Here is a 17006-nt window from a genome sequence, read left to right as displayed (position 1 = left end):
CAAACAGTTGCGAACTGCAGGGAAGTGCCGAGAACCAGCAGAAGGAGCGTCCTGCTGTCTCCCACCCCTAGGGGTTGCCCCCCACCCAAGTTGGAGTTTGACCTCTCTTCCGCCTCCTGCTCTCTCCTTAGCCTTCTTCCCCGACCAAAGTAGGATGCCACGCAGGATGCTCTTCATCCTCCTCCCCTTCCTCTTTGTCTTAACGCGGGTCACAAGCGCCTCCCCACATGACAGAAACCCGTCCCCAGCGCTGAGCAGCTGCTGGAGAGCCCGTCCCTCAGACAGCACATTCCTTTCGGCTGCCCTCAGTGGCCAGATTTTTTCCTCTTTTGAGTATGAAGAACTTTCGGGTTGGGTGATACAGCTGATCAATTCCGTTTTTGGTCAAAAAATGAGGCGTTGACTGTAAAGCAGCGACGTGGATTCTTCCCTCAAGGGAGGCTTGCCTGCTGGCCCTCACCCAAGCAGAGTTCCAGAACCGTCTTGAGAAAAAGCAGGGAGCCTCTAGGTACCAACGTTACGGGCCCCTGGCAGGCTGAACGCCCAGCCCAGGCAGCACTCCTGTGGCTCAAGGGCAGGTGGTGGCTGGTGGGTCAGCCTCACAGCCCACATCTGGTCCTTGGAAGCACTTAGAACATGCATTGAATTATATCTTTTGTGTCTTTGCTTAAAAGAAAATTAGTCTTTTATAGCATTTCCTCTCCCCTGCCTGTCACTGTCTTCCCCTCACCCAGCCTTACTCTCCTTTTAACAGTTAGGACTGCCTGGCAGTGAATTCTGGATCTGCTAATTTGTTTATTGTTGCTCTCTCTCCCCCTTGGGAGTTAGCTCCAAGAGGGCACTTTGGTCACCTCTGTGCCCCCAGGGCTGAGAACAGTGCATGGCACAGAGTAGACATTCAGTAAATGCCTCAGATACGTCAGTGAATGAACCACACCTTGGTTGTTTCAGCCGCGCCATGTGAGAGCATCTGATAGGTCTGTGGGCTTTGGACTCATGCACCACAGCACAAATCCCCGAGATGAGGAGAAAACGTACCCCGGTTGTACCCGTTTCTCTCCAGGCTGGTTTAGAGACCAGCTTTGTGGTAGGATCCAGTCTGTCCCCTCCAACCCCCCAGCAGTGGAAGGTCAGCTCTGTTTGTCTTCTGGACTGTTCACTTGGTATCTGTCTATCTGCCTGGCAGGTGTGTCCTGAGCACCTGCAGTGTGCCTGGGGACACCTGGTACTTAAGCTGCTGTTTGGAACTGTGCAGTGCACATCCTGTGCAATCCCACGTGGCCAGCTGAGCACCATATGCTAAAAATAGGGTGGTGGATAAGACCTAATCTCTGATCTCAAGAACTCACAGTCTGATGGAGGAGACAAACGTGCAATAATCAAGGACAGCACGATGTTGAACCTCTTGGGGGAGGGGCCTATGAGACCCCTGAGAAGGGGTGACATCCTGGGAGGGCCCAAGGGGATAGCTGCACCAGGTTACCTCCTCTCCCCCTTTTCTCCAGTCCTTGTCTAGCCGGCTTAGAGTTAAGCTCCAGGGAACCCAACCCCATCTCGTGGGTAACGTTTGTCCTTGGGCTGGAGGCTAAGGACTGGAACCGAGGCCCATGCTGTGTCCCAGCTGCCTTGTCCACCCACTGCAATTCCTTCTTCCCTTCCTTCTGCTGTTCTGGAAGCGGGTGTCGAGACAGAAGGCAGGCCTGCATTTTCCTAGCTCTATTTCTCTTCAAACACTTAAGAGTTAATGACTTTCTGAGAAAGGGGCTGGTCTCATGCAGAGCATTTGCCAAGGATCCAGGGGCTGGCTGGGGTGACTGAGGCACAGATGCAGCAGGCCCCATAGCCAACCCTCCCTCTCCCCCTTAAGAGAAGCCATCCCATCCTTTCCCTTTGGTTATTTAACTTGGAGCTTGGAAAAGGGGCATGTTTTGTCCTGGTTCTGAACACTTTTTTGGATCTTGTGAATTCCCAGGTGGCAAAGTGGTGGACCAGGAGGACGAAGGTCAGTGGCACCTGGGTTAGAACTAGCCTTGCTTATAGAACAAGACTCTAGGCGGACTGTGCATGCCTGGGAAGGGAGCCTTGAGTGCCTGCCTTTCCACCCTCTTCTGTTGGTTAGCCAGCATTTCAGGGGCACCTGCTCTGTGCCAGGCTTTGTGGTCGGCCCTGGGGGATTCAGTTTGAGTTTCCAGCTCTCTCTTGTCAGTTGGGTGACCTCGGCTAAACTTCACTGTCTCAGAGACAAATTTACTGTGACCAGCATACTCAAAAGAGGTCCTGATAGCAAAAATGCTGGCACGCAGCGGGTGGAGGATGACAGGCGATCAATGGCAAGAGTCTGATTATTACAGTAGCACCCATATCTCCTGGGCGCAGGTGAGACCTGTGCAGGGGTTTGGGCCCTGGATGGGGTAAACTTGGGAGGCCAGGAACTAGATGTGGTCTGGCAGGATTCCAGCGGGCAAGGCTGCCCTGTCTCCCTCCAACCACGTAAAGGCATCAGGTGGTGCTGGAGGGACCCTCCCATCCTACCTTCCACACCCAGCAGTGTGTGGCTGGGGGTCCAGACAGGAGTCTTTGGGAACCACAGAAGCCCACCCTGGCCACTTAGAACACAAGGCTGTTTACCAGGAGGATACCAGGGAGCTCAGAAATCTAAGCCAGAACTGGATACACAGACTCAGGACAGGGGAACTCAGGGAGTCAGATCCCTTTAGGGCAGACGGACTGGACTGTCTTTGGTCCTTGTCTGGCCAGATTCCAGGGGAAGGGGTTCTCATGGGCCATCTTGGTTAGGTTTCCCCTGGGCTTAGGGGAGCCTGGAGAGCCCTGGCAGAAGCATTTGCTAAGACTAGGAAGAGGGGTGTGGGCACCCCATCTTCATGTTACCCTCCTAGGACTCAGCTCTCCCCTTGCAGGGAAGAATTTTCCAACTTCCCCAGTTGGCACATGGCCCTGGGGGCTGCTGGGTGGAGGAGAGAGAGCCGCCACATGAGGCCACTGTGGGGGGCTTGTGCTGAGTGAGCAGCAGGAGAAGGCTGGGGCCCCCAGAGAGACAGAGGGGCTCTCTGGGGTACCCACTCATGGGACAGGTGTCTTGGGAGTGTTTTTAAGCATCAGAGAAAAGAAGGTCAAGGCTAGGCCCAGCTTCCTAGTGCTTTTCATGTGCATGAGCCCTGGCTGCATGGAGAGTTTTGTTTGTATCACTTTTTCTTTGTTTGTTTGGTTTAGTGGTTTTTTTTGCTTGTTTTTTTTAGTTAATAATAGAAGGATGCGGACATTACAGGAAGTGTTTAAAGCAGTGATTCTCAGTCCTGGCTGAGCCTCAGAATCACCTGTGAAATACGTTTAAAAATGCAGGTGGACAGTGATGTCTCCCACATCCTGAGCTCCTACCTGAGTGTTGCCCACACCTCCTGGGAAACACAGCTGGGAAGTTAGGGAACACCTCCTGTCTGTCATCCACCGGTTACCTGACTGCTTTCAGCATGGGGGCCCGGCCTTCCCGACAGAGTCACGGTAGTGGCCAGCGCTAGGTCTGGGCGTCCCCAGGTCACTGGTTCCCAGCTGAGATAGAGAATCAGCAGCTCGGAGCTCCTCTGGTCGGCCCAGCCGTGGGCCCACCCCAGCCCCTTCAGCCTTCTGTTCCTCCCGTGGCTCCTCCTTGCTTCTGCTTTAAACCTTGTTTCATCAGCATGTTCCCCGGGTCACCCCAGCTGTGTTTCCTGACTTCTCTCCTGGGGTCACCCTCAGAAGGAGCCCTCCTTCTGCTTCTCTCTCTCATGAAGGCAAAGACTGAGGACATGAGTGCAGAGTGGGACTAATGATAACGTGGCCCTGAGATGCTGGGGATATTGAAGGTGATAATATATGTCAACACAGTACAGCAGCCAGCGCCAATAAATACTGCCACCTTCGTGGTTGAGGTTACGGCCCTGGTGCTGGTAAACACTCGCTGGGGTCAGGGTAGATTCCTGGCTGGGGTAGCCTAGTCATTGAAATACTGAAATGCTTCCTTATGGCTGGGCACAGCCCCTGCCGCAGGTGCCCCCTGCCCTGGACCATCTGGATCTCCTGTGATCTGGTCACCAAAGGGTTAACTCCTGTCCCTGCTGGGGAGGCTCTGAGACACCTCCTGTTGGCTAATGCCCTTGTCAGATCTGGTTGTTAGTTATCCCTGCGTAGGGTGCCTGGGGACCACCTGCTTTTTCCCCTACATAATTCCCTTCACCCTGGCCCTAGCGCCCGAGCTCACTTCACAGACATGTCATCGCCTGAGCTGGGTTTCACCCTCTGCAGCTGGCACGTGAGTTAGGCTCGAGCCCCGTGTGCTCCACTGATGGGGCCCTCAAAATGGATCTCCCCAAGGGAGCTCGCTCCAGAGAGCTCCTGCACCGCAGCCAGGAGCCTGCGCATGCTCCCAGCAAATCTGACCTTGACTGGCCTTGAGCTTCCTGGTGGTCGGGTTATCTGCTATCTCCTCCCAAAAGGGACCAGTTATCCTCATCTTGGCTTTGGTGTCTGGCTCTTGAAACCATGATTCCCCTTTCTCTCTCTTTGGCCGTGTCAGCAGGCATCAGTGGTCCAGGGAAGGAGGCAAAGCAAATGGAGAATGGCATGCTGGTGACGGATACCACTGGGAAGCAGCTGCAGAGGTGAGGCAGGGAGGGAGGCCTCGTCCTAAGGATTCCCCCAGCTCTGGGTGTGTCCCCTGCCTGGGGGATCAGAGCAGGTTACCAGGTAATAGCAGCCAGGTTCAACCCACCCTGAAGGCCTTCAGCTCCCCGGGGTCACAGATGGCAATGGCTCTCTGCCTCCCTCCGGAATTCTTGGGAACCTCACTTGGCAGAGCTTCAAGGCCCTGTTCCTGCCAAGTGGCACGTCTCATGCTGGCCTCATGGTTCAGCCCTCTGTCTGCATGTCTGGCTCTCAAGTTCCCTACATGGTGTGGATCTGCCCAACAACACACACACGCACACACACACACAGACACATAGAGACATACATTCACACACGTGCACACATACACAGAGGACACAGCACACAGAGAGGGAACATACACACATGTATGCATACACACTTTGTTCCCCAAGCTCACAAGTCCCTGGGAAAGGGGCTGCCTCTGGGAGATGCTTACGTGCTGAGCCATGTGGTGTGTGCTCATCTGTAATGGTCTCTGTAAAGCCGGTGACCCGGGGAGCAAGAAATGCTCTTAATATCTCCTTGAAGGAGCAGATCTTCTGTGGGCCCTGGAACAAACCCTCCTCTCTCTGGGTAAATGCAGAAGACTGCACTGCTGGGTGCTTGGTGAGGGCCTCCAGCCTTCCCGAGGCCTCCACCTGACACCCTCTGCCTGGCTTTCCCCAGACAGCTCAGCAACTCCTCCTCCTACAGCGGGGATGTCACCCGGCACCACAACAGCACGTCCGAGCTGCAGAAGGATGGGGCCAAGAAGGAGGAGACCTGGAAGCTGATGGAGGCGGACAAGGCTCAGACAGGCCAGGTGAGGGCCGCCTTCCAAAACGAGGGCCCTCTGCAGGGCGCTTTTTAAATGTTTAAATGAGCCTGGGTGATGCCCAGGGTTGCAGCCGTGGAGCGGCAGGTGAGGGCTTGAGCCCTTTGGTGGGACTCCAGGGTGAGCATTTGCAGTCCCTGCCTCCTGGAGCAGGACAGGGCGGTCCCAGCGAGGGCTCCCCACCACACGACGTGGCTTCGGGCTGCCACAGACACAGGCTAAATGACATAGAAAAAAGACACAGTCAGAAAAAAATCTTTGTCACTGCTCTCAGCCCTTGTGATTTGGTCAGTGGGGAGGCGGTCTCGAACTCTGCCTGTCCAAGCCCGTCCAGGCTGCCCCAGCCATTCCAGGCGGCAGCTCAGAAGTGGCACGTTTGTTGCCTGAGCTCTGATTTGAGAAGAGCCACTCGACTCCACGAGGACAGAGGCCTTGACTTTCCTGCTGCTTCCTTATGGCAGAATTGGGTGGGGGTGACAGGTGTGGGCAAGGATTGGGGGCCCTGGTGGGGTGGGCGCTGTGGGAGTCCCTGGGCGGGGTGCGTCCTATACACCACCTCCTCTTCCGGTGTCCAGGTCAAGCTCTCCGTGTACTGGGACTACATGAAGGCAATCGGACTGTTCATCTCCTTTCTCAGCATCTTCCTTTTCTTGTGCAACCACGTGGCCGCCCTGGCCTCGCACTATTGGCTCAGCCTCTGGACTGACGACCCCATCGTCAATGGGACCCAGCAGCACACTAAAGTCCGGCTGAGCGTGTTTGGAGCCCTGGGCATTTCGCAAGGTGGGGACCTCCCCTCTGTGGCCTCCCCGTCCACCTGCTTGGGGCACTTGGAACCGGTTCTGGGTCTCATGACCGAATTGGGTCTCCCCACTTGTCAGGGCTTTAGGGGTCCCCCAAACCGAGCCTAACTCACATGAATGATACCCATGATGTGGTAAACATTCAGATGTGTGTGGAATGAATACTGTGTTTCATGTAGCCCCCAGAGATAAGGGGGCAGGGGAGGCGGACCCAGTGCACCCATTTTACAGATGAGGAACACTGAGAAACAGGTTGCCTGGCACGTTAGTGAGCAAGGACCCTCTCTCCGTTGGGTGATGGGGCTTCTGTGACGTCTCATTTGTGGACTTCTCCCTGATGTCTGAGGCTGGGACTTAGTTCACACTAGTAGGTCCAGCACTGCCCCCAGGGACATTTAGCAATGTCTGCAGATGCTTTCAGTCATCACAAGCTGAGGTGGGTGCTGCGGGCAGCTAGGGGACATTGCTAAACATTCTGCATTGCACAGCGCCACCCCCACGGCAATAGATGACCTCTGCTAGTCAAAAGGCTGAAAAACCCTGCCATGTGCCTGTGAAGTCCCTCATGTGCAGCGTTAACAGGAATAGCTGCTGTGTCCTGAGCACCAGCTTGGTGCCTCATCCTGTCCAGAAACAGTTTTAGGTGTTTTAACTTTGCAGCAATCGCAGGAGGTAGGAGTTCATGTTTTGCACATTTTAAAGATGCAGAAACTGAAGCCCAGAGAGGTTAAGTGAGTTGCCCACAGTTACACAGCTTGCACGGCAGAGTTGGCATTCAATGAGGCAGTCTGATCAGGGACCCACACTCTTCCCCACCATGCTTCACAGGACATGAGCTGTGTGTTCACGTGCTCATAACTCCGTGTTCCCCTGCACACATGCTCACGTGTGTTTGGTGTCTAGGATGCACTGGCGTGTATCACTGTATGCGTTTGATGTCTGTGGGCACTGCCTGTGCACCAAGCACATTGCCTGCAGGTCCTTTACCTCCAGCAGGGCTGCAAGATACCATCCCATTTTCCAGATGGGGAAACCGAGGTGCCTAGAAGTTTAGTGCCTGGTGGAAGGTCCCATAACTGGTAAATGGCAGGATTTGGCAGTGTTGGCTCTAGAGCCTATTGTTTTAGTCCCCACCTCTTGATTAAGATGCTTGATTCCTTGATTAAGGTGCTTCTCATTCCCCATGAAATCTCTGCAAAGAATGGACATCCCAGTGTGGGTCGTTAGCAGGAGCACAGCTGTCTCATGATCTTCAGGGGGTGACTTTGGAAAACGAAAACAGAGGAGCAGACGTGGATTTCTTAACTTTTTTAGACTCTCTGCTCACAGGGCAAGGTATGGTAGTCTCCAAAGTATACTTAAAGGAAGGGTGCATACAGAAAGGGTGCAATGTTCACCTGGACCCCCACAGCAGTGGGGTCTATTCTAGAGCAGAGCTGTGCTGTCCATATGGTGCCACTTGTCAGTGGTGGCCATTTATATTTAATAAGCAGTGGCTTATTATTTATATTTAATAAGCAGTTACTCAGTGGCACTAGCCACCTTACAGATGCTCTATTGCCGTATGTGGCTGGTGGCCACATACAGGAAGGCACAGGGGCAGAACATTTCCATTGTCACAGCAAACTCTGCTGTGCAGCACTGGTCTCAGGGACTGTGGCAGGCAGATGGAGAGCAGGACCCGGCCCAGGCTGCCTGGGCCCTGGCTAGAAGAGTGCAGAGGAATCTGCCCCTCTGAGCTTCCTCGACTGTAAACTGGGTAGTGATAGAACTTACCCAGAGTGGTAGAAAGGTTTGGATACCTAGAAAATTCTAGCACATAGTACAAGCACAATAAAGAACAGCCACCACTGTTTCCATGATTGCCATTAGAAGATGGGGGTCTAGCCCCGTTTTGTTCACATGGCCCCATCACCCCTCATCCCTGCCCCCAGCTTGGCCCATCTTCCACTGTGGAATTAACCAGAGAGTGTTTGCAGGTGTTGCGGTGTTTGGCTACTCCATGGCAGTGTCCATTGGGGGGATCTTCGCCTCCCGCCACCTGCACCTGGACCTGCTGAATAATGTCCTCCGTTCACCCATGAGCTTCTTCGAGCGGACCCCCAGTGGTAACCTGGTGAACCGCTTCTCCAAGGAGATGGACACGGTGGACTCGATGATCCCGCAGGTCATCAAGATGTTCATGGGCTCTCTGTTCAACGTCATCGGCGCCTGCATCATCATCCTGCTGGCCACGCCCATGATTGCAGTTGTCATCCCGCCCCTGGGCCTCATGTACTTCTTCGTCCAGGTAAGAGGTAGGGTCTGGTGTCCAGGAGTGTGTGCTGTGCCTCCATGTGACAGAAGACTCACTTCACTCATTATTTCCCCTGAGTGGAGCTGTTGAGGGTTTGCTGGGAGAGGGTTGGGTTTGTTTTATCAGTTTAGGATCCCTACACTGATTATTTTTAGCTTGCGATAATCCAGTGTCCTTTTTTTCCTAATGGTTGTTTTAGTAACTATATTTTATGAAAGGAAAAGTAAGCTTTGTTTGAAAAGAAACCTTTATTAGTCATATTTCTTTAAATATGAAATGTTTTATGTCCTAGTCCCCTGCCCTGCAGATCATAGGGACATGAATAACAGCAGCTTACCCAAGATAGACATTTAGTTTTCTTCTTCATAATAGAAATTTAGAGGCAGGCCATTCAGGGTTGATGTGGCAGCTCCATGAGTTCTTTAATATCCCAGGAGCCTTCATTGCTTTTTTTCCTCTGATCTTTGCATTAAGCCTTCCATTCTTGAGTGGGTCTGATGGTCCAAGACGGCTACTGGATCTCCAGCCATCACAACTGTATTTCAGAAAACAAGACTGAGGAAGGGGAACAGGGCATGGGAAAATATGATAGCTGAGTCAGCATCAACTGTGGTTTCTTAGGTTATTCCCGAATAGATCTTATTCCCGCATAGATCATGTCTCCAATTGATAGCTAGATGAAGATGTTGAACCTGGGAGTGTGAGTTCACCTCTCTGACCCCAAAGCTTGTGTGGGTAACCTTTGTGCTGTACTGTTCCTTCTTGCCCTTAAAAGGTTAGCTGTAGCACATTTGTGAGTGGGGGAGACTTGTTCAGATGGGAGCTTTGTGGACTTCTAGTGAGTCCGAACCTGGGACGCGACGGTGAAGGAAATCAGACATGGGGGACTGTCATGTCCAGCATGCAGCAAATCTTTATTGTCTTAGTGCTCATTATATACTATTTTAATTGCAGCAGGTGTAACATCAAAGCATACCACATAATGATAACATGTATTGTGATTAGTCTATTTTCTTACTATTATCTATTTACTTCAGACAGTAGGGTACCAGGTGGTTAGTTCTCACACACATAATCTTATCGCCTCCTAGCCAGAGCCTGGGAAGTTCACTCATTATTTTGTTGTTCTCAAACTGTGGAGATGTACGCAGTTCACTTCCAGGCTCTCAACACCAAGTCCTGTCACCCAGAGGTTTTCCTCCGAGACGCATGTGTTTTCACATGCCTTAGAGACTCGGGTCAAGGCCCTTCTGCTCACTACGCAGGGTGGCCACCTCCAACAGAGCATAATGACTGCAATGCAAAACAAGAATCAGAAACCACAAAGTACTTTGTATTTCAGATCACACTGACCCGTCCATATGGGGTGCAGAAAGTCTTGGTGTACTCAGTCAACCCCCAGAATGCACCACACTTGGCCCAGTGTTTAGTGAGTGTAGACAAAGGTGGAGTCAGAGAGAGCAGGTCCAGTTCCTAGAGCCCATCGGACATTCTTTTAATTGGCATCAGTTCCTTGGGAAAGTCATCTGGCTGTGTTTGTCAAAAATGTTATCTGTGTCCATACCATGACTGAAAATTTTCCTGGAGGACCCAATTCACAAGAACAAAACAGGCTAAATGCTGCATTCAGGGGAGCTTGAATATCTGTCCCTGGTGCTTAAATAACATGCCATGGCCATGACCTTAGGTACCCTTAACAAGGTAATTAGGAAGACACTGTAGCCCCAGCCATTTTATTTCTAAACAACAAAGGAATGAAGTTTAGCCAAGGACCATGTCATTAGAACTAAGATGAAATGCAGAAGGTGAGGGAGCAGAATTGCAAAGGGAGTCTTGCAGAAAAAGGAAAATGTTACCTTTCTAAGAGCTGGGGTTATGGGAGAGTTCATTGTTTTAAGGGTTTTTAGTTAAATATATTTTAGTTAAATATAACCCCTTAGTGTGTATGGGAAAGACATGAGAGAATATATACAGAAAAAAAAAAGTGGGGCTAGGGCACGCTAAAACATTCTTAGTCTCTTGATTCATATAGCCTCAAACTAGAGACAGCCCAAACACCCGCTGTAAGGGAGTGGGTGACTACGTGCTGACGTATTTAACATTAGCGATGACTCAGCAATAAAGCAAGTGAACTGCTGACACACACTGTGGTTCGATGAACCACAAACTGTTGAACGAAGAAGGCGGACACTGAGCCCAAAGTGTGTGTCTCCATTTAAATGAAGTTCACAACCAGGAATGTGTGATGAGCTGATAAAAGTCAGTAGAGGCGAGAAGGGGGGTTTTCTGGGGTGCTGGGAATGTTCTAGATTGTGGTCGGGTGATGCCAGTACAGATCAGTGTAATATTAGTCGAGCTGTTAAGACTTAGTGCCCTTCCCTGTGAATGGTTCCATCTCCATGGAAAAGTACCTTTCTGCTTGCCTTGGGGGATGCGGCCTAATCCCTGAACCATTTAATAAAACCAATTCGATTCCTATAAATAAATGAAGAGTGGCTTTCAAAGAGGCTCTTAGATATCTGTATGTATGGGCGTGGGCATACCCGCCCTTTCTTTTTGGAAAACGCACTGATATTCCTTAGGATCATTAACTTAATGTCATTTTTATTTGATCTTCTATATCCCCCCAATTTTTTTTTATTTTGTATACATTCTTATTTTAACTTTTTTTTTTTTTAAAGATTTTACTTATGTGTAGAAGAACTGGGGTGTAGGCCAGTGGTGCAGGGGGATGGGGGTGAGAGGATTCACCAGAGATGGAGTGGGGAGCAGAACAGGCGGATCTACTGAAATATACTGCTGAGGGGAGCAGGAGAGGTCTGCTGTGCCATGTGAGTCAGCTCTCTGTGTGTTTACCAAGAAAGCTCGTGAGAGTTGATCAGTCGAGGGAGGTGGGGTGGCCGGTGAAGCCTGGGCTTCATTCAAGGCGCAGGAGTCCTGGAGGAGCCATGTCATCTGACCCACCTTCAGGGAATTGCCAGGCAGCTGCTGAGTGACTGCCCAGGTTGGCATGGTCCCTGGGTTAGCAGCCCGAGTTTCTGGGGCCCCAGATGGCTAGCCAACTGTGGGTTCAGGTTACTGTGTGAGCCGCAGTTCATTGAAGAAGCTGCCGTCCTCTGGGGCCCCATCAGAGATTAGAGCCACCCCTTATGTTCTGTGGCAGGCCTCTGCCCCCGAAGGACCCAGGGTGTGAGGCAGGGCAGGAGGCAGGGAGGTTGTGTCCTGACCAGCCCTTGTTCATTGTCCAACTGCCACTTCCAAGCCAGCCTCCTGTCCGCTGTCTAGCGCGCCTGGGGCAGGGAGGCCCATCTCATCAGTTACTTTGCACAGCTGAAGAAATGGAGACCCAGAAAACCCGTGTAACCTCAGGTGGCCAGCCAGTGTCCATTCACGGCTCCTTGAAGCTTCCAGTGGGTGATTCGTGATTTGCTTTTGTTCCAACGAGTGTTTGTCAAGTGGCTGTGTGAGCCTGGCGCTGGCTGAGTACCCTGGTGGGGATGGAGCAGAGCAGATGTGGTCTTTGCACCCAGGGACAGGTGGAGTCAGGTTTGAACTGAGGTCTGGTTGCACCTAGAGCCTCAAGGCTGGAGCCATAAAACCGTAAGGCCAATGTCTTCCCAGAAGTGGTCAGAGCAGAAGGTGGCCCTGTGGCCAGACTGCTGGTTCGAGTCCCAGCTCCCTCTACTCCCCGGCCACATGACCCTAGGCGGAGGTTCAGCTCCTTTGTGCTTTCGCTCAGCTGTCCTGAAAATTGGAATACGCATCTTGTAGGTGTATTGTGAGGATCCAGCGAGCTCATAACACCTTCTAGTGCCTGTGACTGTGGCTGGGGGCTGGGCTGTGCGCGAGTGTTGGCCACGAATTAGCTATGGCCATGGTGCTGCTGTTGCCCCGCGTCTGTGCCTGCAGTTCACCAGGAGAGGGCCCACATTTCAACTCCAGCACAGTGCTGGGAGGAGAATGGGATGAGGGAGCCCCGCCAACCCCCTCCGTTCTTCACCCCCCAGAGGTTCTACGTGGCCTCCTCCCGGCAGCTGAAGCGTCTCGAGTCGGTCAGCCGCTCCCCGGTTTACTCCCACTTCAACGAGACCCTGCTGGGGGTCAGTGTCATCCGTGCCTTTGAGGAGCAGGAGCGCTTCATCCGCCAGAGTGACCTGAAGGTGGACGAGAACCAGAAGGCCTATTACCCCAGCATCGTGGCCAACAGGTGGGCATCTAGGCCCAAGGGCTCAGGAGGCCTTCTTACTCCTTACTCCTAGCGCCTCGTCCCTCTGCCCTGATTTCTTCTATGGGCCTTCTTCCTGGAAGAGGGTGTGAAGCCAGACTTAGTCCTTCCCAGAGAGGAGGGCGAGACCTGGCGAGAGGAAGCACAGGTGACCTTGACAGGTAGGCAGGAGCCCTGTAAGCGCGTAGCTCTGGGGGCCTTCGGTGCAGGGCTGAGTCCTTCTGGAGTCAGGTAATTCTCAGCCAAGGGCCTAGCACCCCCCCATGGAATGAAGTTGAAAGCAGTTTCCTAGTATTAGGTTGAACCCTGTGGGATTGTCCTTTAAGGGATCAAGAATAGTTGCATAGCATTAATCAAAACGGGCAGGCGGGGGGAGTGGGCAAAAATTTGCTAATTGACTGAAATTGGGAAAGTGTCTCAGTTAACCCCCAAATATTGTCCTGTCTTGCTTGCATCCTGACACATTTTTGGAGAGATGGACTAGAAAACCTGGAGGAGGGGGTAATAGCACCCTGGAGGTGACCTTAGTATGAGACTCAATGTGGGGGAGACTGAATTACTGGGGCCCTTGCCTGCCCTTGCAGAATTGCTAGGGGTTCCTTGTGGCGGAGTAGCTTCCATTCAAGAAAACCAGCCACGTGGATTTTTAGGGTTGATGATACCAATCCCCTGTGAGGCTTTACATTGTAAAGCATGAAAATGGCATTGTGAATGCTCTAGAAAGTTAGCTCTAAACCAATGAAGTCATCTGTTTGCATTGCAAAAGATTCAGTAAGGTAGTTGCTGAAACAGGGTGAGCTGGGTCGGGACTATCATGGCTCCATCTCAAATAGTAGTTTAGTTCTCACTCCCCCACTTCTCTCCTGCCAAGAGGAGATTATTTTAAAGCCTCTTCCAGTTGAAGACTTTCAGTATTTAGGAATTTCCTGGGACCTCTTGTTAAAAAATGCATATGTGGGTTTATCCTAAAGGTTTCAGTGAGAAAAGTTGGTTGTTAGGAAGGGCAAGCCTCAGATTCCTGGGAAGATTGCTTCAGAACTCTTAATCCCTGGGGTTGCCAAATGTAGAAGGAATTACTGAAACCATACCCCTTTGGGCCTCCTTCCCGCGCATTCACTGAACAGGGCTGGGAAGTCATTTCAGTTCGCCAAGTGCTCCCTGTCCCCCCACACCCTGAACCAGAAGCCAATCTGAAAAGCTCAGCCTGGGGGTGTGTGTGTGTGGGGTGTGTGTGTGTGTGTATGTGTGTGTGTGTGTGTGTGTGTCCGTGTCCATGTTCATGTTCATCTGTCTGCCCTTCATCTGCCTCTGTGTCTCTGTGCAGGTGGCTTGCGGTGCGGCTGGAGTGTGTGGGCAACTGCATTGTCCTGTTTGCGGCCCTGTTTGCCATGATCTCCCGGGACAGCCTCAGTCCAGGCCTGGTGGGCCTCTCGGTGTCCTACTCTTTGCAGGTAAGGGGGCAAGCTCTTTCTTGGTTGTTTGATTTTTCAACGGGAGAACTAGTGAAGTGCTAGGATCCCTTGCTTTGAATCCCTACTTTGAATCCCTGTGGGAGGGTGGAGAGGAAAGGGGCCAAGTGGAGTTTGGGGAGCAGGTCTAGAGCTCAGTGAGTGACTGGCGCAGGAGAGAAGTTAGACATGTGGCTGGGGTTCTCCTGTCAATCAAGGAAAGTCCTTAATACTTAATAGCCTGTGATGCCTCCATCAATGAGAAATGCTTGTAATGCTATAAATGGCCCTCTTCAGTTCTGCTTTGGCTGCATCTCCCAACTCTTGACACATTATGTTTTCCCGTGGTCATCAGGCTCAGACACTTTCCGATTTCCTTTCTGATTACTTGTGTCGCCCATGGGTCATTTTGAAATGTGGAGTTTGCTTAAGAGATGGAGTGTAGCAAGTCTGGGTGATGACTGCAAAGTGGGGTTGCTGTCCTCTGCACCTTTCTTATCTGAAGAGTTTCACAAATCATAATTCCCTCATTAAAATACAGTAACTCACACTCACACTAGCACTTCCTGTGACTCTTTCACTTCCAGATCACGACGTACTTGAACTGGCTTGTTCGGATGTCTTCTGAGATGGAGACCAACATAGTGGCCGTGGAGAGACTCAAGGAGTATTCAGAAACTGAGAAGGAGGTAAAGCGAGCCTGACCTCTTGGCCTTGATCTTCAGTGTTGCTTTACTCCCAAGAATGCTCTGAGCCATACCATGTCTATCCTCTGCCTCCGATTGGAAGGATCAGTTGGATTTCACACAGCAGCACCTGCTTAGAATCACTGGTTTTAGGGAGAGAAAGTAGTTTCATTATCCCGGCTCTCCCCAAGATTGGGGATGCCCAGATACAAAATGACTGTGCCGTCAGGACATTTGAACAGTGGCGAGGAAGTTGTCCCTCTTCTAACTCGCCTGCATGCCTTTAGATGCCATCACAGACAGCGCCTTGGCTTGGTGCTCACTAGCACTTGAACGCCCTTCAGCAGACTCAAGTAGCCCTCAGGCTCAGAGCCTTCAACAGGCAACCTCTCTCTAAAACAAGTCTTCTGTTATTTGTCCAGTACGTTTATGGGGGTTTCTGTTATGGAAAATGAGACTAATTTCTTCTTTGAGTAAGCTTAACATTAAGTACCAGCAAGCTGATTAAAAGTCAGTAATAACAAGAGAATCAGCACATGGAGATTTCAGGAATCAAGAGACTGACAAGGACTTGACCAAAGTTTGGAAAACCGTGTGGTTAGCCCAAGGCCCCGTTTTACAGTGGAGGAAAAGTATACCTTTTAGGCTTGAGCTAAAAGTGTGCTCATGTGACTTGAGCCCAGTAGGACCCATGTCTCTGCTTCAGTGCCACATGGCCCCTCGAAGCTGCCTCATTCTGCCTGCAAACCACCACCAGGAATAAGTGACAGTCCCTATGCCACACCAGTGCCTGGAGACATCCCCGTCCCGGTGATAGCAGGGACTCATGTTGTGTCCTTGTGGCGGTTGGCCTTGACCTTAACATCCTACATGAAACAGTTCACTGAATGCCTTATAACTCACATTGTTGCCATTACCCCCATTTTATAGTTGAGGAAGCTGAGGCACAGAGAGGTTAAGTTACTTGCCAGCATCACACAACTTACTAAATGACAACCCAGGATTGGGCGCTGTGCCATTGTGCCCTCCTGGCTCCCAAGGAAATGCCCCCTGGAAATGAGCGGCCCCACTTAAGCTCTGCGTAGGGATTTATGGAGCGCCCCTCTGCCCAGTCCTTGAGTGCTCTTGAACCAGGCCCCAGTGCATGGGAGAGCATTATCCAGAATGGTGTGAGCGCCCCCTGGCTAAACAAGAGTGAATTGCCCCAGGAGGCCTGTACTCGGCATTGAATTTCTTTTTTATTGTAACTTTTGAGATAGACTTCACACATCCTGCAGTTTATCCATTTCAAGTATGAACTTCACAATTTTTAAAAAAAAATTTCAATTAATTTTATATTTTTAGAATGAAAGCATATATGAAAAATGCGAGCCAAAGATCCCCAGAGTCCTCCCACAGCTAAAAATATGTATTTATTTGTTTCTATAGAAAGGTCGCAACCCACCCCCTTCTCTGCAGTCCTGTGCTCTTACAGCATTTGTGTACATGTAGTTGCAGAAGGGAAAGAAGATTGTTGAAAGAAGATTGATCAAGGACTTTATGAGCAGGAGTGAAAGTCTTCTCACTGTCTCCAAGGACAGTCTCTAGTCTCCCCAGGCCCTTCCTGTGCGTGTTCACACACTTCTCTTACCTCAGACCCATGCACATCTCTGCCCTAATTTTTTTTTTCCTTTTAAGCTAAGGTGGGACCTGCCGGTGGTCCCGTGGGAGCCCCTTTGCTCCTTACCCACACTGGAGGCCGAGGCAGCTTCACATCTCCATGTGACAGCAGCTTCTGGCTCTTGGGGTGCATGACACTCAGAGGAGATAATCCAGCACCGCTCGTCACACAGTGCCCTCTCCCTTGAAGCACTCAACCACAGCTCTGGTATTTGAGAGCTTCCGAAACGAGGGTCAAGTTTTTGCCGCGTGCTGACCCGGAAAGGTGCCCACCACACTGCAGCCAGGCTCGGAGTCTGCGTGCACCCACCCCCTGGCGCCCACCCCGCAAATTCTCTGGGGCTGCAGCCCCCACATCCAGCCCTGGACTAGTC

The 17006-nt window shown here is 51.4% G+C and overlaps 1 protein-coding gene across 4 annotated transcripts in view; it reads left to right on the top strand.

Moving 5' to 3' along the window:
• ABCC1 (ATP binding cassette subfamily C member 1 (ABCC1 blood group)) overlaps nt 1-17006 on the top strand; it is a gene marked incomplete at both ends in the record, with an annotated part of 103022 nt that overhangs the window by 82056 nt on the left and 3960 nt on the right. For 2 of the 4 annotated variants that reach the window (XM_084248919.1, XM_084248916.1), the window contains 7 exons: nt 4571-4655; nt 5368-5503; nt 6091-6298; nt 8298-8608; nt 12622-12821; nt 14164-14290; nt 14875-14976. In XM_084248919.1, coding sequence (XP_084105045.1) covers nt 4571-4655; nt 5368-5503; nt 6091-6298; nt 8298-8608; nt 12622-12821; nt 14164-14290; nt 14875-14976 — 1169 coding nt within the window. The remainder of the gene's footprint in view (nt 1-4570; nt 4656-5367; nt 5504-6090; nt 6299-8297; nt 8609-12621; nt 12822-14163; nt 14291-14874; nt 14977-17006) is intronic. The other 2 variants (XM_084248918.1, XM_084248917.1) reach the window with 2 other exon arrangements.

The sequence above is a fragment of the Talpa europaea genome (genome assembly GCF_964194135.1).
Source record: "Talpa europaea genome assembly, chromosome: 12".
Taxonomy (NCBI): Eukaryota; Metazoa; Chordata; class Mammalia; order Eulipotyphla; family Talpidae; genus Talpa; species Talpa europaea.
The sequence above is the reverse complement of the archived record's forward strand: the minus strand, read 5'-3'. Positions and strand labels throughout refer to the sequence as shown.